The following is a 26,889-nucleotide window of genomic DNA, read 5'->3' as shown; positions in this document are numbered from 1 at the left end:
CCGTCAGAATTTTCGATGTAAAAAGTCTGATGGGGCATACACACGATCGGAATATACGATGAAAAGCTCCCGTCTGACTTTTTCTGTCGTAAATTCCGCTCGTGTGTACACGGCATTAGTCCCCAACTTGTACATAGTTTCTGCTCTTGGATTATCTTTTTCAATTCCCTCAACCCTATCCAAGTTCTCCAAAAATAAAAACAGCATAAACAACACCCTAAGCCCTTGTACACACGGTCAGACATTCCGATGGAAGATGTCCGATCGGACCGTGTTGTCAGATAATCCGACCGTGTGTGCGCTCCATCGGACGGTTTCCGTCGGAATATCCGACCGACAAAGTTTTAGAGCTGGGCTATAAAATCTTCCGATAACATGATCCGATCGGACTTTGTCCGATCGTTTGTAGAGAATTCCGATCAGAAAAAAGTGCCATGCATGCTCAGATCAAATTCCTAGACCAAAGCTATTGGCTACTAGCCTGAACGTAGTCCCGTCGTAACTAAATTACGTCCTCCCGTTACGAACTATCGGATTTTCTGACAACTTTGTCCGACCATGTGTATGCAACACCAGTTTCGGACAAAATCAGTCGGACAAAATCTGACGGATTTTGTTGTCGGAATGTCCGACCGTGTGTACAAGGGCTTAGACTGGTCATTGAAGAAGTAAGTGAATGAGCCTGTGTGCCTGGCTGCGGGGGCAAAACTTTTGGGTGGGGACCTGGGCAATATTCCTGCGGCTCCTACGGGAGGAACGCTACAATTTTGTACCATGAGCTGTAGATAAAGCCATTATTAGCGGGGGGTTCCCTAAGCCTGGAAAGGTTTTCCAAGGGTTCCTCTATGTTAAAAAGATTGAGAAAGACTGGTCTTAGCCCTTGTACACACGGTCGGAGATCCCGACGGAATGTGTCCGATCGGACCGTTTTGTCGGATATTCTGACTGTGTGTGGTCTCTATCGGACTGTATCCGACGGACCAAGTTTTCCAACTTGTTGGTAACATTTTCCGACAAAATGCTCCGATCGGACATACTCCGATCATGTGTAGAGAATTCCGATCGGACAAAGTGCCACGCATGCTCAGATCAAATTCCTACATCAAAGCTATTGGCTACTAGCGTGAACGTAGTCCCGTCGTAAAGAAATAACGTCATCACGTCGGATTTTCCGACAACTTTGTCCGACCGCGTGTATGCAACAGTTTCGGACAAAATCCGAAGGATTTGGTTGTCGGAATCTCCGACCGTGTGTACAGGGGCTAAGATGTGCTTAGCCCCATTTTGATGTGTCGCGCTCTACGTAGAATACACTACACACAGATAATAAGCAGATATGACTGTCTGCACAATATTTCATATTTGGACATAGCTTGGCGGCTTCCCATATTGCTGCCTTTCCCAGATCTTGCCTAGGCTCTATGCCACCATCACAATCTTTGCAGCAGCTACATAACATCTGAGAGTTGTGCTATCCTCCCACACTGCCAGAACATTTCTTTAACTAAAACGGCTATAAATGTCGGTTTCATCTCCTCCGTTGGCCAGCAGACTCACAATACCTACACCCACCCTTCTATGTTCTCTGGGAATGCATTATGATAGAGCCAGAATTCAATCAGAAGACTAAAGATTTAGCTGGAATTATGATGTGGCCCATGCCCTGTGGTGGCTGGTGTTTTTTTTTTTTTGGGTGGCAGGCAGCGGGCATCGGCTCCTGGGTCCTTTCCTCCTTCTCGCTTCGGTCGCTTTACCGGCTGATGTCCCGACGTCCACATCTCTGTGAATTTTAAGATGGGATTTTTGGCGCTTGAGCTGGGGATCCATGTGGTCCATGTGGTACCACCTTTAGTGTTATGAGGAGCATGTACTGTGTCATCTGTATTATTGTTTTTACCATTTTCCAATGAGTCTGATATATATACTAAAACAATATCCCAACCTTTCTTTATAATAAACCACCCCTGACGAAGGAAAATGCACAACAATGCAATCATTTCCGAAACATGTCGGGTTTAAGGTTAAATATCCAATCTGCTGACCTTACTGTTGTGGATGGCACTTTGGATTTGCAAGCTTGGGTCAATTTTTGATACTTTATATATGTCTGCTCATTGATGTATTATTGCAATTTATGATTGTGTGATATTTGTATGCTATATGCACTGTTTAATTTTTTTATTTATATTGTGTATATCAATAAAGTTGGCAGTAAATATGCCTTTTAATTAACTGATTTAATTATCTGATTTATATATACTCCTTATTCTGCCATATAAAAAGCCCAAAGGGGGCATCTCCCAAATGCAGTTGTTGCATATTTTCTATAATGCGATTCAGGATGATGGCAGTCTAATTCACACAAATTCATTTCTCAAATCCATGTTCTCCTTTTCTCTCCTCCTCGCCTTCCATGGTGCGTCTCCTCCTCTTCTCCTAGGCGTCCAATAGGATCGCCTATCCTTTCAGCCCGTCGGGTGATGGGTCTCAAGACTTGCTTCCCGATTGGCCCGGGAGGAGGATCAGTGTTATAATAGTGAATATTCATTCGCTATTGAAACACACCTGGTATCGGTGGGAGGAATAGTGCCCCATTATTGGTGTCAGTGGGAGGAATAGTGCCCAATCATTGGTGTCAGTGGGTGGAATAGTGCCCCATCATTGGTATCAGTTGGAGAAATAGTGCCCCATCATTGGTGTAAGCTGGAGTTATAGTGCCCCATCATTGGTGTCAGCTGGAGTTATAGTGCCCCATCATTGGTGTCAGTGGGAGGAATAGTGCCCCATCATTGGTATCAGCTGGAGGAATAGTGCCCCATCATTGGTGTCAGTGGAAGGAATAGTGCCCCATCATTGGTATCAGCTGGAGGAATAGTGCCCCATCATTGGTGTTAGTGGGAGGAATAGTGCCCAATCATTGGTGTCAGTGGGAGGAATAGTGCCCAATCATTGGTGTCAGTGGGTGGAATAGTGCCCCATCATTGGTATCAGTTGGAGGAATAGTGCCCCATCATTGGTGTCAGCTGGAGTTATAGTGCCCCATCATTGGTGTCAGCTGGAGTTATAGTGCCCCATCATTGGTGTCAGTGGGAGGAATAGTGCCCCATCATTGGTATCAGCTGGAGGAATAGTGCCCCATCATTGGTGTCAGTGGGAGGAATAGTGCCCCATCATTGGTGTCAGTGGGAGGAATAGTGCCCCATCATTGGTATCAGCTGGAGGAATAGTGCCCCATCATTGGTGTTAGTGGGTGGAATAGTGCCCCATCATTGGTGTCAGTGGGAGGAATAGTGTCTCATCATTGGTGTCAGTGGGAGGAATAGTGCCCCATCATTGGTGTCACTGGGTGGAATAGTGCCCCATCATTGGTGTCAGTGGAAGGAATAGTGCCCCATCATTGGTGTCAGTGGAAGGAATAGTGCCCCATCATTGGTGTCAGTGGAAGGAATAATGCCCCATCATTGGTATCAGCTGGGGGAATAGTGCCCCATCATTGGTGTTAGTGGGGGGAATAGTGCCCCATCATTGGTGTTAGTGGGGGGGAATAGTGCCACATCATTGGTGTTAGCGGGGGGAATAGTGTCTCATCATTGGTGTCAGTGGCAGGAACTATACCCTACTGTTAGTATCATTGGAAGGAATTATGCCCCATTTTTAATGTTAGTGGGAGAATTAGTACCCCATGGGCTGGATAAAGGCAAGCAAAGGGCCGCATCCAGTTCCTGGGCCACAGTTTGGAGACCATTGGTTCAAACCATAGAAAGCCATGTGATCCATCAATTTAGCAACCATTTATATCACGCACAACGAAATCCCCCAACAGTATGGATCTAAATATGTGCAGGGGAAAAACAACCTGTTGATCCTGCCAGGAATCAAGTGAGCTGTTAACATCCTGTGCTCCCTGCCTGTGCTGACTGTTATCAGCTGCATTGATCCCAGCTACCTCTGTAAACTACAGAACATAACTCCTCTTATGTTATGGATATAGGGCAAGGGGGGAGAAGTACTGTAGTACTGTGACAACGCTGGTCCGACCTCCATAAATGCTGTACATTTGGTGAGAGTTCTCACCCTAAGATAGGAAGTGTCACTCTAAAAGGGCAGTTTTCTTTAGGTAGGATTCAGCTTTCAACCCCATTTCCAGACAAATTTTGCACCCCCCTCCCTTTCCCATTCCCATGCTCAATTTTTTTTTATTGGGGAGAAAACCAGTCTGCCACCTCTGGAGCTTGGGTCCTTGGGCAGCTTGACCAGTCTTGCTGCCACCCCTTGTCTTGAAGCAGAATTTTAACTACTAGGCTTTGGGGGGCAGTATGAATTTTCTCCCATTATGTATGTTCTGGAGTTGAATCGTCTTGGACTGGCCAATCAAGATGGCTGAAGATGCTGAACCGGGGACGAGGCAATAAAGATGTTGGGGCCGTTTGAGGTAGCTTGGGGACATTGCGATGTTGCGATGCATGGGCAGACTTTAGTCAACCATCACACTGCTGCTGGAGTTTTTTGGGGCCCCTTATGAACCCCGTCGACACCTCAATGAGAAGTGCCCACAAAACCAAGAACAATCCGGACAGTCGTAGAAGGACAATCACATTCTACGGAGAGGGATAAAGTTTAGTGGGTCCAGAAATAAAGTAAAGTGCCTTGTAGGCAGGTACAGTCTGCTTTCTTCACTGCAGGTGGAGTGAAAGTCTTCCGCAGCGGAACTACAGTTGGAGAGAAAGTCAAGAGGAACATGGTTCCTCTATGGTTCCCTGAGTCACTAGAGAAGCAATGCGTATGGATGCTGCCACCACATGTGACTCCAGCAGCCATCTTGGCTCAGGCAGAGCCTTTTTAAGGCCCTGGCTCCCAGGCTAGGGGTGTATTTTTTGCGAGTGGGTAGATTAGGGTCTGGTAGGGACAGAACCAGTGGCAGGGAAAGGTTCCTGACGAGGAGGGAAAGAGGAGGGCTCGCAACGTCTCTGGAAATCGTCCTGCTTGGGCATTAGAAGCCCAGGCCACATTCTACTCCTTCTAACAGGCGCTGTCAGTTCGGCTGAAACCTGCTCTCTACACCACGGGTGCTCAACCTTTGGCCCTCCAGCTGTTGCAGAACTACAAGTCCCATCATGCCTATACCTTTGGGAGTCATGCTTGTAACGGTCAGCAGCTTGCAATACCTCATGGGAATTGTAGTTCTGCAACAGGTGGAGGGCCACAGGTTGAGCACCCATGCTCTACACGCTCTTGGAATCCGTGAGTGTTCTCGGCTTGGCTGTCTTCCCACCGTATTTATTGTGAACTGTTTTTACATTACTTCAATACAAGTTCTTTATATTGCACTTGGACCGTGTGTGCTATTACCACTGCACCACGCTCCACCACACCTACAGGCTCAGTGTCTCCATCTTATTTTGCGTACTCTCAGCATTGGTCATTTGAAGTTATTCTTATGCCCTGAATCTTAATTACCTCTTTGTTTTGCACATTCTGATCCCAGTTCTGGGGGCTCTGATTGAGTGAGCCCCCCGAACAACACAGCAGCACTTATATGTGGCATGTAGGCGTTAAGGTCCACCTCCGTCACTTATGCATAAAGCTGTCATAAAGGGGTTAATCGTTAAGGCAGCATGCATCATTTACTATCTGCTGATAATAGTCATCACTGGAAGGATCAACTAAGCACTTTCCCCCTATAATAGTTGGAAGTGGGACGATATTGTACCCATCAGACAAAACATTTATTAGCAGCAGGATAAAGGTTTTTTACAATTCAAATGAAAGGACACAAGCCAGCATTGATTTTATGTTCAATACTGCGGACAATGAGATCCATATCAAACACCTAACATCCTCTTTGGTGTTGTGACCACCAGGAAATAGATTTTTCTGCCATCACCTGCCAATGTTAGTAATGCCCAAGGTTTGGATCCCACCTAGGAAACTATCTGCATTGAGTTTATATATTCTTTTTGGGTTTATATGGGTGTCCTCCTGGTGGTTGGTTGCCCTTGTAGGGCCCTTTTAAGGGGTCCCTTCATTTGGTTGTCAGCTAACAGACTTCTCATTCTTGGTCCCTCAGGATAGGATATACATAGAAAGGTGGGTAAAGATAAGGAGAGGGAAGTACATACCACATAGCAAGCGGAGGTTGGATCCCCGTCAGTGGGCAGAAGATTTGATTGCGGGACATTATGCAAGTAGCCCAACTGGGGTCTTCCCTATGGGGATGAATGTTCTCCCAAGTAGAGACAATTTGGAGTGGGGTATCCTTTAGTGAGCAGAAGAACTGATTATGGGTCATAATGTGTGTAGCCCAACTGGGGTCTTCCATATGGGGCTGGATGTTCTCTCAAGTAGAGACAATTTGGAGCAGGGTAACCATTAGTGGGGAGAAGATCTGATTATGGGACATTATTTGAGTAGCCCAATTGGGGTCTTCCCCATGGGGATAGATGTTCTTCCAAGTAGAGACAGATTGGTGTGGGGTATCCTTTAGTGGGCAGAAGAACTGATTATGGCACATTATGCGAGTAGCCCAACTGGGGTCTTCCCCATGGGGATAGATGTTCTCCCAAGTAGAGACAGATTAGAGTGGGGTATCCTTTAGTGGGCAGAAGAACTGATTATGGGACATTATGCGAGTAGCCCAACTGGGGTCTTCCCTATGGGGATGGATGTTCTCCCCAGTGGACTGGAGACATTTTCTTCTCTTACTCAACTACAGCAGAGAAAAATCAGGACAGTCAGGCCATTAGTATTCTGTAAAGACAAGCTAAGCATTGGCAGCCAACAGACTTTGGTCATGACAGGTTTCCTTTAAATGAAGCCTGTCCTAAAAGATAAAAATCAAAGCTGCTATATGAGTTTTTCGGCTTTGTCCACCATCAGTTTTCAGAGACACTACCCTTAAATAAGCATGTAGCATACAAAGTCAGTCACTAAGAAAGTAAAAAAGCCAAAGGTTAAGCATGACAGCCAGGCAACTAGGCCACCAATCCACAGTCTAGTTGGCCAAATGTTTTATTGTGTATATATTGTGTATATAGCTAGTAACCTGGAAGGAACTGTGTATCTTAACAATACTTCAGATTTACTTTGATTGAGAGCTATATAGTATTGATAGATTCTTTCACATAGATCCTGAGCCACGCTGAGTAACCTCACCACTGAGAGTTAGTGACCAAACTGAGGGTGAGCACCACCCCAAACAAGGATTAGTATCTCCCCCCCCCCCCAACTGAGGCTGAGTAGCCCCACCAGTGAGAATGAACACAGAGCCAAGGATTAGTACCCCCGCACTGAATATTAGTAACCTCACTATTGATGATTAATACCTCCCCCAACAAAGGCTGAGTACTCCCACTACTTATGATTGGTATCTCCAACAGAGGTTGAATATCACTACCGGTAAGATTTACTGACCCCCCTTCCCACTGAGGATGAGTACTCTTACCACTAAGCATTAATACCCTCCCCCAAATAAGGCTGAGTATCCTCCACATTGAGGGTTAGTATGCTTTTTACTGAGGCTGAGTAACCTCCACCACTGAGAGTAAGCATTCCCACAAATTAACATTAGTAACCCCCAAACTGAGACTGAGTATTCCCAGATTAGTACTTCCCAGCCGAAGTTTAGTAGCCCTCCGCTGTGGATTTGTAGCCCTTGCCAACTATGGCTAAGTATCCCTATAATGAAAATGAGTACACCCTCAACTGTGGCTGAGTACTCTACACATTGAGGCTTAGTACCTCCCAACTGGGATTGAGTACTAGCCATACCAAGGAGGATTAGTAACCTCCCAAATGCAGCTATTTCCCACAAAAAAAAAATTGTATTCACCACATGGAAGGTTAGTACCCTTTTAACAGAGTCTGACTACCCGCCCCCCCCCAACACACACTGAGGATACGTATTCCCCACACTGAGGATTAGTTCCCCAAACCTGAGGCTGAGTACTTCCCTCACTGAAGATTAGTGTACCCCTCAACTGATGCTAGGTACCCACACAGTGAGGACTAATCTCCTGCCCCCATCCAAACTAAAGCGGAGTACTGATAGCCCTTCATTTTGTAGCCTGATCAGGACCCCATAGTGCCTCTCTATGATATCCCTTTCCCACACTTGAATGGCTCCAACTCTTTACAAAGTCTCACCAAGCCATGGCTGGACTTTCTATATAAATCTATGCAATTTGGCCTATACAAGTGTCAAGGACGAGGGATAACGTGTGGTCCTCATCATTCAATCTGTGGAGGGTTAGGAGTAAATTGTGGTCTTCATTTTTCAGTGTATGGAGATCAAGGGGTAACTTGTGGACCTCATCTTTCAATGTGTGAAGGGTTAGAAGTAAATTGTGGACCTTATCTTTCAATCTGTGGAGAGGAAGGGGTAACTTGTGGATCTCATCTTTCATTGTGTGGAGACCAAGGGGTAACTTGTAGACCTCACCTTTTAGTGTGTGGAGAGCAAGGGGTAACTTGTGGACCTCATCTTTCAATGGATGCATGCAACAGATGGAAGATAGGTGATTAATGTGAAGCTACCAAAGAAAACAACTCTCACCCAGTCTTAGCAAAGTTGGTCCAATAGGTCATGACCACTGCACTCAGCATAACGTCATTCTTGGAAAAGTTGCAGGGGAACAGGTCTGTAGCCCCCACCATGGGCACACCAAAGACATAAGGAACTTCATCACCGTGGGCTGCCTCGCCCCATTCTGGCCTCCCCTCTGCCTGGCAGCGGTGGTAAAAGGCATAGAAGAAAACAGGCGATTCGTATTCAGCATGGAAGCGAGCTGTTGCCACAGCTGGTGCCACCCACTGATGGTCTGTAAAAAGAGCCAGCAAAGTCTTCCTCCTCATGTCGCCATTGTCACGATCAGCCCAGTCAGTGTACATGAATTTGATGGTCTCACGTAGCACATCTTTTCCATCTGGGTAGCCATAGAGGTTGTCCACAAAATTGGACACTGTGAAGTCGAAGTAGCTGGCGGATATTCCATCCTCACTCTCCAATGTGTCTTCTACAAATTTAAGGCCCTCGCCTTGGTTCACCCCCATCAGTATATCGTAGTTTAGAAACTCTCCTTGCTCCATCAAAATTTCTGGATCATCTGGAACTACGTCTCCGTCCACAACGGGACCGAAGGCAATGTGGTATCGAGCTGGCTGGATGTCCTGGTCCACCAGGTCTCGGTACGGCTTCCGCCTGAGGCAGCTCACCATCTCATTATTGTCGGGATAGTCACACCCCACCTTGGCTGCCAACATGCGGGTGTACTTCAGGGGTTCATAGTTGACGGACCAGCTAGCTATGGCCGTACCGCTCTGTGCAATGGCTTTCTGGAAGAGACCTACAGATGGAAAGAGAAGGAGTATTAAAAAACAAACACCAGCGGGAGTAAAAAAAGTGACTGTGAAATCAAGTGAAACTCCAGCCAAAATAGATTTTTTAGTTTTGGGTAAACTAGTAATGGGTAACAATGTCGCTCATGGTTTCAATCCAATCTTTATCCCCTTTGGGGATAATTACCCACAGTACCATGGTGGCCACACAGAAGGTGAAAGAGTCTGACATAATTGCAGGTCAGAACCACGGCATGAAATTATACATTTTTAGGGTAATTTTAACCAAATTAAATTCAGTAGTCCTCAGGAATTGGGAGGAAAAAAGATGGAATCACAAAGAGTGGTGATGCCAACATTTTCATAAAACTTTATTGTAACCAGAGGTGTACACTGAAAGCTCTGCCTGTGATCACCCTGCACTGATGCATTTAACCCTACAGACAGGCTGCTACAGTACTTGCAGAATCCCTGACGGGTCTGCCTGACTTTCCAGGATTCCTAGGACCTTCACTATCTCCAGGACTTCCAATGTTCCTAGTAATGATATTGGGCATGTCCTCTGGTTAAAAGGCTACTTAAGCTTCAGCCTTTGAAGTGGCTGGTGCTGTGTCTTATTGCCAGCTGCCAAATTGTTGAAGAGCGATAACACTTCCTTGCCAAATGTTATTTGTTGCTGACTTGGATTGACCTGACTACTCTCTTACCTGCCACTGCCTCCACCCTTGCCTGGACCTGACTATTCTCTTGCTTGCCACATGGCATGACCCCTACTTGAACCTGACTACTCTTTTGCCTGCCTCCTTCCTCGACCCCTGCCTAAACCTGACTAATATCTTGCCTGTCACCTTCCTTGACCCCTGCCTGGATCGGACTACTATTTTGTCTGCCACCTGCCTTGACCCCTGCCTGACGTGACTACTTTCTTGCCTGCTGCCTGGACTGACCCCTGCCTGGACAACTATATGTTCTAGCCCTTCTTCACTAACAGGAGCTCAAGTAAAGACCAACTGGGACTTAGATTCAATGCCTTGAGGGACCCTGTGCCACCCGCCAGGGGACACCTTACTACAGGCTAAGTTTCTAGGATCACTAAGCCCGTCTTTAGGCTGAAATGCATGAGTAGAGGGATGTCCCAAGCGGGACTTCCACTTAACATGTCTGAAATTCCAAAAATTCTGAAATCATCAGGATGCGGTCTGATGATTACAAGGGTATTTAAGCTCCAGCCTCTGAAGTGGCTGGTGTTTGTATTATTTCTGGCTGCCAAAAGTGCTAAAGAGCTATAACACTTACCTGCAGATTCTATTTGTAGCTGAATCAGGTTGATCTGACAACACTCTTGCCTGCCACCTGCCTGGACTTGACTACTCTCTTGCTTGCCGCATGGTGTGACCCCTGCCTGGACCTGACCACTCTCTTGTCTGCCACCTGCCTCGACCCTTTCCTGGACCTGACTATTCTCTTGCCGCATGGCATGACCCCTTGCCTAGACTTGATTACTTTTTTGCCTGCCTCCTTCCTTGACCCTGCCTAGAGCTGAATACTGTCTTGCTTGCCACCTTCCTTGAACCTTGTCTGGACCTGACTAACTTCTTGTCTGTCGCCTTCTTGGACCTCTGCCTGGATCTGACTACTCTTTTGCCTGCCACCTACCTCAATCACCCTGCCTGGACCTGAATATTCTCTTGTCGCATGGCATGTCCCCTTGCCAGGACCTGACTACTTTTTTGCCTGCCTCCTTCCTTGACCCTGCCTAGACCTGAATACTGTCTTGCTTGCCACCTTCCTTGACCCCTGTCTGGACCTGACTACTCTCTTGTCTGTCGCCTTCCTTGACCCCTGCCTGGACCTGACTACTGTCTTGTCTGCCACCTGCCTTATCCCTTGCCCGGACCTGACTAATTTCTTACCTGCCATCTGCCACGATTCTGGCCTTGTCTGAGGACCACTAGGGTTTCTAGCCCATCTCCCCCATTGGGAGCTCTAGTGAAGACCAACTGGGCCTTAGATTCCACCCCTTGAATGACCCTGTGTCACCTGCCAGGGGACACCTTAACACAGGCTTAATCTCAAGGATCACTAAGCCCGTCTCTAGGCTTAAATACATTAGTAGGGGGAAGTCCCCCTCAGCACATCTGAAATTCTGAAATCATCAGTATTCTGTCTGTCTTTGTGATTCAGCCTTCTAAGCGTAGTGTTGGATGAGCTGCATCCTGCCTGCACCTGATGTCTTTGGACATTAGCATGCTATGTAAGCTCGCAAGCGACAATCTCTTCTGATTATGGTTCAACACAATCACAAAGCTCAGGTTGGACAATAAACACAAACTGAACACTAGTCACATGAAGGCATTAAATGTAATGATGACACGGACAGAACATTATGTTTTATAAAATAAACTCTATTCCATGAAATGTGAGCTCAACTTTTTTGAGCAATTCCATCCCACTGCATTGTGCTAATTTACTGCAGAGCTCATGAAGGAGAAGCACTATGGAACCCCAGGAGATGGGATTTTGTCCTGATTCAGAACTAGGGATAGGGTTTGGATTTGCGGCATCACAACCAATGGGCCCAATTACATCAGCCTGCATCCTTACAACAAGCCCTAAAAGGGCCTCAAATTTTGATTCGGTTTGCATTAATGTTTTCAAACTGAGAAATTTTTGTGAATTTTTGGGTAAATTAAACCCAAGCACCTTTACCCTTCACCATTCTTGCCTATGTCGCAGACATAGATTAGCAATGCCGCCTTCTTCTCTTCTTCTTCTTCCTTGCGATGTTTGGCACAACAGCATCCTCTGGGACTGTGACATCATAAGGGGCTGGTTCACCATGTGACATCACCCGGTGACCCTGCCCTTTGTCCCTATATAAGTCGCCGCACAACGCGCCCCTGCTATTGCGGCCAGAGAGAGCGTTGTGTCAACATCGCAAGGAAGAAGAAGAAGAGAAGAAGGCGGCGGTGACAGAAGACCGGGCCAACGCTAGTAAAAGAGCTATATGAAGATAGTTGAGGCCTGGCAAGAAGAACCGAAGAGCGGGACAAGACCCCCGAAGAGTGGGACAAGACCCCGAAGTCGGAAGAAGACCCCCGGACGGCGGCGGCGACGATAAAGAAGAAAGCCGGGCTCCTCCGCTAGTAAAAGAGCTAGCAAAAGATCAGAAGATAGCGGGGGAGTCCGGCGAGAAGACCCCCCAAGACGGAAGAAGAGAAGACCACCGGAGCTGTCTAATAAATTATGTTAAATACTTGTGTTGTGTTTTTTTATTTACACTTTTTTCACCAGGTGAATGGGTAGGGGTACATCGTACCCCATACTCATTCACATAGGGTGGGGGGCCGGTATCTGGGGCCCACTTGTTAAAGGGGGCTCCCGGATTCTGATAAGCCCCCGCCCGCAGACCCCGACAACCAACAGCCAGGGTTGTCGGGAAGAGGCCCTTGTCCTCATCAACATGGGGACAAGGTGCTTTGGGGTGGGGGCCACCTCTTCCCCAAAGCAACCCCCAATGTTGAGGCCACGTGGCCTGGTATGGCTCGGGGGGGGGGCGTTCGCTCGTCCCCACCCACTTTCCTGACCGGCCTGGCTGCATGCTCGGATAAGGGTCAGCTATGGACTTTGGGGGGACCCCCACGCAGTTTTTTCGGCGGAAGGTTCCCCCTTTAAATCCATATCAGGCAACGGGGCTAGCGAGGTTTCAATCTCGCCGATGGAGGTGGGGACATTTCCTTCACTAGTCCCGTCTACCTGGAACCACGTTCAAAATGAACGTACTTTTCTCCGTGTGTGGGCAAGTCCGTTCATTTCAAAAGTCCGGTGGACTAGCGCACAGAGGGGCGGATTTTCCTCTGGACTGCCGAGTCCGGTGGACAATTTTGAGTCAAAACTTCTTTCTAAGTCCGCCAGACTTTTGGAAAGAAAAAGTCAGCCGGAGCACACACACGGGTGGATTGTCCGGCAGACTCTGATCCGCCGGATCAAGTCCGCCGGATAGTCTGATCATGTGTACGTGGCATTCCGGTTCCAGCCCAATTTAAACAAGGCCAAAGTTAGAACAATGTTTTTTTTTTTTAATTTTTTTTTTTAATCGAATGCTTTACATTGTAGAGGAGAGATGTGAGGTCTTATAGACTCCACACAATGTGGGATGTTTACATTCCTTGTGATGGGAATAAAAGTGATCAAAAAAATGTGTTAAAAGGAAAGGTGTAAAAAAAAAAAAAAAAAAAAAAATAATAGTAATACAAATTTATTTATTTATTTATTTTTTACACCCCCATCCCTCCGTGCTCATGCAGTGGTGAACTATACGTTCACCACTGCACGAGCACGGAGGGATGGGGGTGTAAAAAAAAAAAATTGTATTATTATTATTTAATTTATTAGTAGGTCATGGCCACATATGTAAACAATGTTCAAACCAGACATGTGAGGTATCGCTGTAATTGCATGAGCAATAGTTCTAGTACTACACCTCCTCTGTAACTCTAAACTGGTAACCCGTAGAAATTTTTAAAATGTCGCCTATGGAGATTTTTAAGTACTGTAGTTTGCTGCCATTCCAGGAGCTTGCGCAATCTTAAAGCGTGAGGTGATGGGCATCTATTTACTCAGCACAACATCATCTATCATATTTTACAAGACAATTTGGCTATATATTGTGCTTGTTTTTTTTTTTTTATCCATTAAATTGTTTTTTCCCCAAAAAATTGCATTTGAAAAATACCATGTGACATAAAAAATTGCAACGATCGCCATTTTATTCTATAGGTTCCCTGTTATTTAAAAAATAAAAATAATATATATATATATATATATATATATATATATATATATATATATATATATATATATATACAGTATATATATTAGGGCTGTGGAAATTAAAGATTCATTCCTCAATTAATCGTTCATTTTTTTGATCGATCAAAATTCTTTTGATCGGTACTCACCTCGGCTTCCGGGTCTTCAGGGACATCAACATCACCGGACTCCTCTCTCCTTCCCCAAGTGCCTCCGCCTGCTAAAGAAGGGAGGGGGGGAGTCCAGTGATGTTGAAGTTCTGATTGAACGTAACGCGTACGGGGGGGAGGAGCTACGCATGACGTCACCCGCTGCTACCCTACGGAAATAACACGATTGTCGGCTTTACATGCTGTTTTTTTCATCTTTATGTGAGTAGTTTGTGTTTGAACAAAAAAATGAAATCTTATACTTAAGCGGTGAGCACTTAGATCTTTTCTTTATACCCATGACCTGGCGTCCTTGCTGAGATCTAAGGAGACATAGAGAAGTTTATGGTCCGTGTGAATCCTTTTGATACCCGCTTGCATGACCACCTGTGTGCACAGGGGTCCATGCCATAAGGTGAGAGTGATTAGTTAGACTGGAGGTGGAGGGATTGTCACGCTATTGTGGAAAAAAATTACTTACATCAGTGCTACAGTTTGAATTTAAAACGTATTTGTGTGAACTGTGAAGTTTAGTCATGGATTGTGGAAACTAACTTGTGTTGGGTGATTGTATATAGTGTATACCACATTTACCACTGACTAATGCAGAGTTGCAATGCAAAGAGATCAGCTAAAAGTAGTTGGATCTGTATGTGTGTTATAATTAATCAAAATTAGTTGATTCATTGATTTAAAAAAAAACGATTAATCGAACACGAAAATTTTAATCAGTAACAGCCCTAATATATAAATATATACACATACATACACAGTGCCTTGAAAAGTATTCACATTCCTTGAAATTTTCCACACTTTGTCTTGTTACAACCAAAAATGTAAATGTATTTTATTGGGATTTTATGTAATAGACCAACACAAAGTGGTACATAAGTGGAAGGAAAATGATAAATGGGTTTCCAAATTTTTTACAAATAAGCATGTGAAAAGTCAAGTGTGGGGGGTAGATTTGTATGGCGCCCCCCTGAGTCAATACTTTGTAGAACAGCCTTTCACTGCAATTACGGCTGAAAGTCTTGGTAGGTTTGCAGTTGTGCCATACTCTTTCCATTTTTGGATGATGGATTGAACAGAGCTCCGTGAGATGTTAAAAGCTTGGGATTTTTTTTATAACCTAACCCTGCTTTAAACGTCTCCACAACTTTATCCCTGGCCTGTCTGGTGTGTTCCTTGGCCTTCATTATACTGTTTGTTCACTAAGGTTCTCTAACACACCTCTGAGGGCTTCACAGAACAGCGGCAGTTATACTGAGATTAAATTACACACAGGTGGACCCTATTTACTAATTAGGTGAATTCTTAAGGCAATTGGTTCCACTAGAGTTTAGTTAGGGGTATCAGAGTAAAGGGGGCCGAATACAACAAATGCACGCCACATTTTGCAGAGATTTGTAAAAAATTATGAAAACCATTTATCATTTTCCTTCCACTTCACAATTATGTGTCACTTTGTGTTGGTCTATCACGTAAAATCCCAATAAAATACATTTACGTTTTTGGGTGTAACATGGCAGATCTATTTGCTCTTTTGTTTGTTTATGCCTCACCAAGGGACTGGCCACTTCATGGCAACTGCATCTACACTCCTAAGTTAGCAGATCTGCGTACATGGGAACCATAGCATAACCATACAAAATTATGGTCCACTGAGCCATGATAAAGTATGGCTGGTGTCATTGTTAGCTGTGGGAATGTGCACACGATTGCGTACAGAGCCATGCAAGTAGTGTTCAAATTGTGGGACAATTTGTGCTCAAGGTGATACCAGCATCTAAGTCTGTGTTACTTGGAGACATACAAGCACGCTTTCCTGGCGTTCTATAAGTGGGCTGTTTTTGTGCTATTAAGCGCAAAGAAATGATTTGCTTATAGGGAGAAGCTTAAAATTTCCCTGATGCAGATGATCATCAGCAACTGCCAGCCAGAGACTTACCAGGCACTCATGCCACTCTGCGCTCTGTCACCTTACCAAGGCTCCAGAACCAGAGCTATAAGAGAGGCCTTTCCAAGCACTTCAGGCTCCACCACCAGGTACGTAACTGTACCAAACAGCCATTTCGGAGCCTGAAGCATGCACCCGCAATCCGGCCATGGGCAGAGTTCCTTAGGTTTGTGTGCCTGTGCATGTTCCTTTCCTGACAGAAAGCCTGCTTTAAAGCCCAGCTCCAGCAAAATTGAACTTTTTTTCATTTTGGATAGAATGGAGGAGAATTAAAATTTCGATCAGATTTTTATTTCTGTAGATGAACCCTACTGTGCACTTTTCCTCACTTCCTGTCCTTGTGACAACTGTAAGAGAGAGGTGTGGTTGTTACCGTGTCTGGAAGGCCCAGACAGCAATAAAAAAAAAATGAGGATGTCCATGTATCAAGTTTGTGTTAGGAAGACCAGACTGTGGAAATGTATTACTATAGTTGGTCACATCCCCCCCTAAATCTCTTTGAGACCCAGAGAGTTTCTTCATTTCATCAATGTTTTGGTTCTGCACGCTATATCGTATAGGTTTTGTAGTCTATCCAAACCACATAGACATGTGGGTCAACGATGAGTCTACTGACCTTCAGAGTGGTGAGATAGGATGAGAAGGCTGACGCAGGACGCTCCAGCTCCCGACCCAAAGATGGTAATTCTCTCCGGGTCCCCTCCAAAATGGCCGATGTTCTCTTCCAGCCACCGCAATGCTTGAATCTGGTCCAAAAGGCCGTAATTACCCTTTGCCGCCTGCTCCCCCGTACTCAGGAACCCTGCAGGGTAAAGTATACACAATAAGTAAAAAACAGGTAAAAGTATGAAGATGTAGAGAAGTCTTTCTCAACCTTTTTAATACTGAAGAACCCTTGATCTCAGGGAACCCATGGTAATAATTGCTTTATTTAAAGCTCATGGTACATTAGCGTAAATAGTGAGTTGTGGGTATAAAAAGAATAAGGACTGTAACACTCTTAGTTATTTGACACCCAAGGCTGTTCTATATAACAAAATTATGTTTAGTAATAATATTGAAATGAATAATAAAAGAAAAAAAGTTAATGTAGACGGTGAAAATTGTAGCATTGCCTCAAATGGTGAACAGTAAAGAAACTCCAACTTACACTGAAAGTCAGCGTGCCCTTATGCTACCTGTAGGCAGGTTGCCTGCGGTGTTTGTTATTTCTAGCTAGATAACCTTAGCTGCCATGTTGGGCAGAGGAAGGGTTATGTTCTGGGGCTTTTGGGGTCCATCCTCCTGACCTGTGACATATAAAAGGCAGAGGTTCGGATCGCAAGGGTCGAACTGGGTCAGATTGGTTTGGGTCAATGACAAGAGATCAGGACTTTGCTAAAGACTGTAATTCTTCTATGGCATACTGGTTTTTGGAACTTCTCTCATCAAGACATGCATCAATAGCAGAAGTGCGATCTGATGCACTTGTCTCAAAAAAGGCCCACTGAAAAGAACTTTTGGAATAACGCTCTGCGGTGTGATCCAGTCGGTGTGCTGCCCTTAAGATGGCCCCTGGAGGGCATCCTTCCTCGTTGGAGATGTGCCTCCTCCTTCTCCTCTCTCTTATCAGGCACCCAAGTGGAGTCAGTGACCTCATCATCCCCTCCCTCCTCATCACTGGAGCAAACCTGGCAGTATGCTGTAGCTGGGGGAACATGACTGCCAGATTGCTGTCCTTCTTGGGCACCCCCTCTCTCTGGGCTCACGTTACTGCCTTCCTCTAGCTGGGTACCATCATCAGAGCTTTCAAAATGCTGGGCATCCTCCTGGAGCATGTACCCAACACTGTGGTCAAACAGTACAGGGGACTCCTCAGGAGGACATGGTGGGGCTTGGGAAGGAGTGGCTGATGCCATTGAGCCAAGGGAAGAGGCTGCGTTGGCAGGTGCTTTGCCAGACAAAGTACCCTGAGCCTGGGTGAGAGAGGATGAGGAGGATGAGAACAGCTTGGTCATCCACTCTACCAAGTCTTCGGCATGTTGCGGCTCAACACGGCCAGCTTCCGAAAAAAAAGGACACGTGTATCCCATGGCCACGTGCTGATGAGGATGCACCGTGTCCACGGCCAGCACTGTTGCCTCTACACACAGAGCCTGCTTGCCCTCTTTTATTGGCTCGTGACTGTCTGCCTCTCCTTGTTGGCCTTCCAGACATACTAATGGCCTGCAGGGAGATGTAGCTTCACAAAGCTGGGATGTATATATATATATATATATATATATATATATATATATACTGATTTACTGATTATACTGCAGCTAGCAGAATCAACTGCCTGCCTGTAGTATTATTAGTATGAGAACACCAGCAATTGTCTTCAGTTAGCTTTAGTTGCACACTGTGCAGAGGACACAGTACACTAACTGAAAATACTGCAGCTCCCTGCCTGTATTTGTATGAGAACATCAGCAATTGTATTCAGGTACGCTTTAGGTGCACACTGGCAAAGGACACTAAAACAAAATACTGAACCTGCCTGTATTTGTATGAGAACACCAGCAATTGTATTCAGGTAAGCTTTAGGTGCACACTGTGCAAAGGACACTAAATCAAAATACTGCAGATCCCTGCCTGTATTTGTATGGGAACACCAGAAATTATATTCAGGTAAGCTTTTGGTGCTCACTGTGCAAAGGACACTAAAACAAAATACCGCAGCTCCCGGCCTGTATTTGTATGGGAACACCAGAAACTGTATTCAGGTAAGCTTTAGGTGCACACTGTGCAAAGGACACTAAAAGAAAATACTGCAGCTCCCTGCCTGTATTTGTATGGGAACACCAGAAATTGTATTCAGGTAAGCTTTAGGTGCACACTGTGCAAAGGACACTAAAACAAAATACTGCAGCTCCCTGCCTGTATTTGTATGGGAACACCAGAAATTGTATTCAGGTAAGCTTTAGGTGCACACTGTGCAAAGGACACTAAAACAAAATACTGCAGCTCCCTGTCTGTATTTGTATGAGAACACCAGCAATTGTATTCAGGTAAGCTTTAGGTGCACATTGTGCAAAGGACACTAAAACAAAATACTGCAGCTCCCTGCCTGTATTTGTACGAGAACACCAGCAATTGTATTCAGGTAAGCTTTAGGTGCACACTGTGCAAAGGACACAGTACACTAAGTGAAAATACTGCAGCTCCCTGCCTGTCAGTACATTATGAAAAGAATAACAGGAATGGATCTAGTTAAACTGAATACATGGATAAATATATATATATACAACACACCTGGGATGCATATATATCCTCTACACACTGTAACTGAAGCTAACTGACTCGCTTGCCTACTCTATCTAACTCAAATTAAATGACACTGTCTGTCTCTCTGTCTGTGTTTAACCACCACTGCAACACACTACACAAGACCGCCAAGCAGGCGGCCTTATATAGTGTGGGGCGTGTACTAAATCCCCTGAGACATAATTGGCCAAAGCCACCCTGGCTTTGGCCAATTATGGCTCTCCGTTTTTTCTGCGCTGTGATTGGCCAAAGCATGCGGGTCATAGCGCATGCTTGGCCAATCAGCAGCCAGAAATGCACTGCGATGCCGCAGGGAATTATGGGCCGTGACGCGCCACTCGAATTTGGCGCGAACGGCCCATAATGTTTGGAATTCGGTGGACGGCTGAACAGACGATGTTCGTAGCTCAACCCTAGTCTTCTTATTTCGTTATATAGGTGGTGAGTACTGAAGGACATTCTCATTTAGTTATATAGCTGGTTAGTGGAATAGGTCCTTCTTATATACAGTAGGTGCTCAGTGCAGGAGGGGCTTCTTATATAGGTGTATAGTTGGTCAGTGGAATAGGTCCTTCTTATAAAGGTGCATAGTCAGTGGAATAGGTCCTTCTTATAAAGGTGTATAGGTGACCAGTGCATAAGGACCTTTTTATATAGGTGTATAATTAGTCAGCGGGGAAGAGTCTTCCTATATAGATGTAGATGTGGTAAGAAGGGCCTTTCTTATATAGATGATCAGCGGAGAAAGGCCTTCTTATGTAGTTACAGTGCCTTGAAAAAGTATTCATATCCCTTGAAATTTTCCACATTTTACCCTGTTACAACCAAAAACGTAAATGTATTTTATTGAGGTTTTAAGTGACAGACCAACACAAAGTGTCACATAATTGTGAAGTGGAAGGAAAATGATAAATGGTTTTCAACATTTTTTACAAATAAATATGTGAAACGTGTGGGGTACATTTGTATTCGCTTGCCGACCGTGTCCTGCAAATATACAACAGCAGAATGGCCGATATAAACACAGCATCTCCATATTCTGCCTGACGACGCTGAACTGCAAAACGCGTAGAAGCTGTGGGAGACTTATTGTCCTTGAAGATCGGCTGGGAACAGGTTGTCTTAGTGGAGGGAGGAGTTTACCACCTGTGGAATTTTTCCGGGTATACCCAATCCCATGCTGTTTTCTATACAGCTGGATAAGCTTGGTGTCGGCTATGAGACACATCGAAATGTGAGTGCAATATGTTTTTATTGATTTCCTAATTAAAGGTGAAACGGTTTTAGGCCGCGTACACACGCGCGGACTGTTCGCCCAACTTTGTCCGTCCAACAGTTTCGGCAAACAGTCCGCTCAAACTTAGCATGGACGGACATGGCCACACACGACGGACGAACAGTTTGCTGAAACCGTGCGCGATGACGTGAACGGCACGTACGACGGGACGAAAAATACGACGTCCAATACACTGCAATGCAACCTTCCGACGTGGAAATCCTTTCTGAGCATGCGCGAGACTTAGTTGGCCGAACAAGCCTACACACGAGCGAACAGTCCGCTGAAACCTTGTTTCAGCGGACAGTTTTTCGGAATTTCCGTAAGACCTTGTTCGTCCAACTGTCCGCTGAAACTGTCCGCTGAAGCCCCACACACGAGCGGACTGTCCGCCCAAACACTGTTCAGCGGACAAGGTTGGGCGAACAGTCCGCCCGTGTGTACGCGGCCTTACACTATATTGGTTCTATTTGATTTTTGTATGAACATACGGATAATGAGGAATTGTTAACGGGAGAAGTACACTGAGGATTGGTTATCCATTGAATGAACTGAAGGCTTACTGTGTGATGACATCTGGTGAGTGGCCATTCTACTAGGTGGTGGTGGCACGATCTGGGTCTGCTTTTTTGGTGACACTTGAGGATCACCCATTAGAAGATGGATGGTGACTGAGATTACACAGTTGAATTAGTTGTAACATCACAGCATATGAAGCACTTTATTCATTTAAAATAATAAGTTGTACATTTGTTGGCATAATTAGTGGTTTTGTATTAGTTGGGGTAGCACAGTGACACTGGGTGTTCACAAATCATTTTCTGAGTTTATATTTATATTGTTTGGGGGGATTAGTGAATATGAGGCGCAATCCCCCTATATATCGTACTTTCAATTGGATTTAGACCTGGATTTTGACTGGGCCATTCTAACATATGCTTTGATCTAAACCATTCCATTGTAGCTCTGGCTGTATGTTTCGGGTCATTGTCCTGCTGGAAGGTGATCCTCTGACCCAGTTTCAAGTCTTTTGCAGACTGACAGGTTTTCTTCTAAGATTGTCCTGTATTTGGCTCCATCCATCTTCCCATCAACTCTAATTAGCTTCCCTGTCCCTGCTGAAGAAAAGCATCCCCACAACATGATGTTGTCACCACCATGTTTCACGGTGGGGATGGTGTGTTCAGGGTGATGTGCAGTGTTAGTTTTCCACCACACGTAGCATTTTGCTTTTTGGCCAAAAAGTTCAGTTTTGGTCTCATCTGCCCAGAGAACCTTCTTCCACATGTTTGCTGTGTCCCTCAAATGGCTTCTCGCAAAATGCAAACGAGACTTCTTATGGCTTTCTTTCACCAATGTCTTTCTTTTTGCCGCTCTTCCATAAAGGGCAGATTTGTGGAGAGACGACTAATAGTTGTCCTGTGGACAGATTCTCCCACCTGAGCTGTGGATCTCTGCAGCTCCTCCAGAGTTACCATGGACCTCTTGGCTGCTTCTCTGACTTGGTAGGACACAGAGACAATATTTTGTAAATCAGGCAGTTTTACCCTCATTATGGAAAAGGTGAGTATTGCTAAAAGCTTTCTATGGTGGCTAAAGAACAGTATAGAGACAGTTGTTCCTTGGGAATGAGGTGCCGTTTTTTGGCTCCCCCTCACCACGCCAGTTGAAGCAAAACCAGTGACATCATGGATCTGGTCTGCCCCGTTCTGCAACAACATAGCTGAAGATATTGAAGGCCAAAAGGGATCTGTACAATCTCACTTGCTAACTGCTACATTCGCAATAACTGATCTGATAGAGGTTCCTGAGTATTTCTGAGAATTTCTGATGATTTTGGTTGTTAATGAGAGTTTTTCTGAGTTTCTCTACTAATTGGCTGGTGTAACCTTTTCATGAAACATTGGGCTTAGACGAGGTGTTCAGTGAGAGTTCTAATTGCCTTCCTGGAATGGGAATCGGCTCTTCTGAAATTATTGTTTTTTAATGTGGGCATTCTGCAAGCTACTGGTATAGGTTATCCAAACCATCTGCTTTAAAGGGAATGTACTGTATAATCATTGAAATATTTTTTTCAGCTATACGCTACAGTATGAGAGTATGGGAATCAGGTGTTTTCAGTGGAGGATACTGTTCATACTACCTCATACAAAGACAATGTAGACAAGTGTGCTCTTTCAACCTTGTTACCAAAGTTTGGAGAAGACCCCTTTCTGTTCCACCATGACTGTGCCCCTTTGTACTATGCAGGGGCGGATCCAGGGGGGGCAATTGACCCCTCCGAGAATACCGCCAGCTGATGACAGCGCGGCCGGTTCCGCGGGTGCAATCGGGGCCGGTTCCGCCTGTACCAGCGCGGCCAGTTCCGCGGGTACCAGCGTGGCCGGTTCCGCGGGTGCCAGCGTGGCCAGTTCCGTGGGTGCCAGCGCGGCCGGTTCCGCAGGTGCCAGCGCGGCCGGTTCCGCGGGTGATTGCGCTGAGTGGACGGGTGGGGGGGGCAGCTGGGCGGCTTAGGAGGGCTGCTGGCCAATCAGGAAGCCAGCAGGCAGGGGAGCAGGGAGATGACATCATCTCTCACTGTCCTGCATCCCTCCAGTTCCGCCCTCACTGTGCAGGAAGCTGTGTGCAGCAGAAAGATTACATCATCTCTCTGCTGCCTATCTTCACTCTGGACTCAACAAAAGAACACCTTAGCAGAAAAGTGACACAGTAGGTGACAATCCGCAATGTGTGGCAGGCTACGTGGCAAGTGGCAATCCGCAATGTGTGGCAGACTACTTGGCAAGTGGCAATCCGCAATGTGTGGAAGGGGACTGGGCAAGTGACAATCCGCAATGTGTGGCAGGCTACGTGGCAAGTGACAATCCGCAATGTGTGGCAGGCTACGTGGCAAGTGGCAATCCGCAATGTGTGGCAGGGGACGTGGCAAGTGACAATCTGCAATGTGTGGCAGGCTACGTGGCAAGTGACAATCAGCAATGTGTGGCAGGTGACGTGGCAAGTGACAATCCGCAATGTGTGGCAGGCTACGTGGCAATCCGCATCTGGTAACAGGCGACATGGCAAGTGACAATCCGCAATGTGTGGCAGGTGACGTGGCAAGTGACAATCCGCAATGTGTGGCAGGCTACGTGGCAAGTGGCAATCCGCAATGTGTGGCAGGCAACGTGGCAAGTGACAATCCGCAATGTGTGGCAGGTGACGTGGCAAGTGGCAATCCGCAATGTGTGGCAGGCAACGTGGCAAGTGACAATCCGCAATGTGTGGCAGGTGACGTGGCAAGTGGCAATCCGCAATGTGTGGCAGGCTACGTGGCAATCCGCATCTGGTGACAGGCGACGTGGCAAGTGACAATCCGCAATGTGTGGCAGGTGACGTGGCAAGTGACAATCCGCAATGTGTGGCAGGCTACGTGGCAAGTGGCAATCCGCAATGTGTGGCAGGCAACGTGGCAAGTGACAATCCGCAATGTGTGGCAGGTGACGTGGCAAGTGGCAATCCGCAATGTGTGACAGGTGACGTGGCAAGTAACAATCCGCATTTGGTGACAAGTGACGTGGCAAGTGACAATCCGCATTTGGTGGCAGGCAACATGGCAAATGACACCCTCAGGGCTCCCACTGATTCTGCATTATGGTGAGTTGAACCATTTAATTTTATATTACAATGTATTAATAGAAATAATGTGCTTCAATCATCCTGACACCATAACAACCATGGTGCCGTAATGATTGAAGCGCCAATAACAGCCATTTCCCATATAAATTGCCCCCAAAAAACATATTTTATAGCAGTGCCCCTCCCGAGACTGGACTCTGGATCCGCCCCTGGCTCCATGAAGACATGGTTTGACCAGTTTGGTGTGGAGGAACTGGTGTGTCCTCCATAAACCCCTGACCTCAACCCTACTAAATATCTTTAGGATGAATTGGAACCTTGGTGGTCAGCCAGGTCTTCTCATCCAACATTGGTACCTGACCTCACCGATGTTCTTTTGGTTGATTTGAGACAAATTCCCTCAGACAGACTCCAAAATGTTGCCGGAAGCCTTCCCTGAAAGGTAGAGCCAGCTCCAAAAAGACATGATTTGATGAATTTGGTGTAGAGGAACTCAATTGAGTAGGCTGCACAGAGCCCCGACCTCGACTCTACTGAACAATTTGAGGAAGGAACGTCGATTGTGAGCCAGGTTTTCTCATCCAACATCCTCACAAATATTCTTTTGGCTGACTGGACACAAATTCTCACAGACACACTCCAAAATTTTGTGGGAAGCTAAGCCAGAAGTGTAAAGACAGATCCATAAAGATGTGGTTTGATGAGTGTGGTGTGAATGAACTTTAGAGGCCTGTGCAGAACCCTGATCTCAACCCTACTGAATATCTTTGGGATTAATTGGAACCTCAGTGGTGAACCAGGTCTTCTAAGCCAACATTGGTACCTGACCTCACAAATATTCTTTTGGCTGATTCAACACACTCCAAAATTTTGTAGGAAGCTATCCCTGAAGAGTGAAGCCAGCACCAAAAAGAGGTGGTTTGATGAGTTTGGTGTGGAGGAACTCGACTGAGAGGTCTGCTTAGAGCCTTGACTTCAACCTTGCGGAAAACTTTTGGGAAGGAATGTGGATTGTGAGCCAGGTCTTCTCATCCAACATAAGTATCTGACCTCACAAACGTTCTTTTGGCTGATCGGACACAACTTCCCACAGACACACTCCAAAATTTTGTGGGAAGATAACCCAAAAGAGAGGAGCCAGCTCCATAAATATATGGTGTGGAGGATTTCAAGTGGCCGGTACAGAGCCTTGATCTCAACCCCACTGCACACCTTTGGGATGGAATGCCAATTATGAGCCAGGTCTTTTCATCCAAATGGGCATACTTTCCCATAGACACACTCCGAAATGTTGTGGGAAGTCTTCCTGGAGGAATGGAGCCAATTCCATAAAGACATGGTTTGACCAGTTTGGTGTTCAGTTTGTGGTGAAGGAACTTAAGTAGCCAGCACAGAACCCTGACCTCAACCCTCTTGAGCACCTTTGATATGAATTGGCACAACAATGGTGAGCCAGGTCTTCTCATCCATCATCGGTGTCTGACCTCACAAATCCCCTTTTGGTCAAATGTGCACAAATCCCCACAGACACACTCCAAAATTTTGTAGGAAGCTAACCCAGAAGTGTAGAGACAGATACATTAAGACATGGTTTGATGGGTTTGGTGAGGAGGAGCTTGAGTGGCCTGCACCGAACCCTGACCTCAACCCTTACTAAATGTGGCATATAAGCCCTTAACATGGATCCCAGAGTCTGTCCGTCTTGGGGAGATTGACTTGAATCCAAAGTAACATCACTGCAAGGGTCCCCAGGCAGTACCTCTCCCCAGAGGCCCAGTAGTTTAAAAGCATATTTGTCTTGGATGGTGGACCACTGTTCCCAGCTAGCCCAGCTTGCAAATCCTGTGCCCTCAGGCCACATCGATTTGACACATATCCCCACAGTCTCTCCTTTGATCCCCATCATTCACCGTGTAAATGATGAAGACTTTGCTAATGACCATGTAGAAGCAAAGTTCCCTCAGACTTCCTGGCACATTTCACTGCCCTGAGTCTTTGATGAGGAACTTAACTGGACCATACGTTCCAACAGCTTCACCTGTCCCTCTGCTCCAGGAGTTCTTTATCCCCGACCGTGTGGTGACAAAGCTCTCCCCGGGCCTCCTCCTGCAATCGTTATACCCCCTCCAGATGGGGGTGCCCTCCTGCTGCTGCCTAGTATTCCATTCCTCACTTCACTCAGCCGACATCTCCCCCCAGTGGCATGTTACCTCAGCTTATATAGGGAGCCAATACCAGATGGGGATTGGTCAGCGCTCCCACATGAGCTGCCTGCCACTTCAGGTCTAGGCCCAGCCCCTCTTCCAGAATATTCTCCCTGGAAGCAGGGGAGGCTCCTCAGAACTGGAGCACAGGTGGTCACACCCACTGCTACTCTGACCACTCCCAGCCCCCAGATCAAAACAGACAGGCCTAGTTTGCATCATAAGCCTGCCTAAATTTGCCTATGCTGACAG

General features: G+C 46.0%; 1 protein-coding gene across 2 annotated transcripts in view; it reads right to left on the bottom strand.

The window, feature by feature from the left end:
• The window catches only part of LOC143961665 (neuroligin-2-like), a 367,521-nt gene that overhangs the window by 18,085 nt on the left and 322,547 nt on the right, over window positions 1–26,889 (bottom strand). For both annotated transcript variants that reach the window (XM_077470985.1, XM_077470986.1), the window contains 2 exons: window positions 16,871–17,056; window positions 8,552–9,341 (listed from right to left, as the gene is read on the bottom strand). In XM_077470985.1, coding sequence (XP_077327111.1) covers window positions 8,552–9,341; window positions 16,871–17,056 — 976 coding nt within the window. The remainder of the gene's footprint in view (window positions 1–8,551; window positions 9,342–16,870; window positions 17,057–26,889) is intronic.

The sequence above is a fragment of the Lithobates pipiens genome, unplaced genomic scaffold (assembly GCF_037356315.1).
Source record: "Lithobates pipiens isolate NorthernLeopardFrog02 unplaced genomic scaffold, aLitPip1_a1.2 Scaffold_8, whole genome shotgun sequence".
NCBI lineage: Eukaryota > Metazoa > Chordata > Amphibia > Anura > Ranidae > Lithobates > Lithobates pipiens.
Note: the sequence above shows the minus strand (reverse complement) of the source record. Positions and strands in the feature narration are given on the sequence as shown.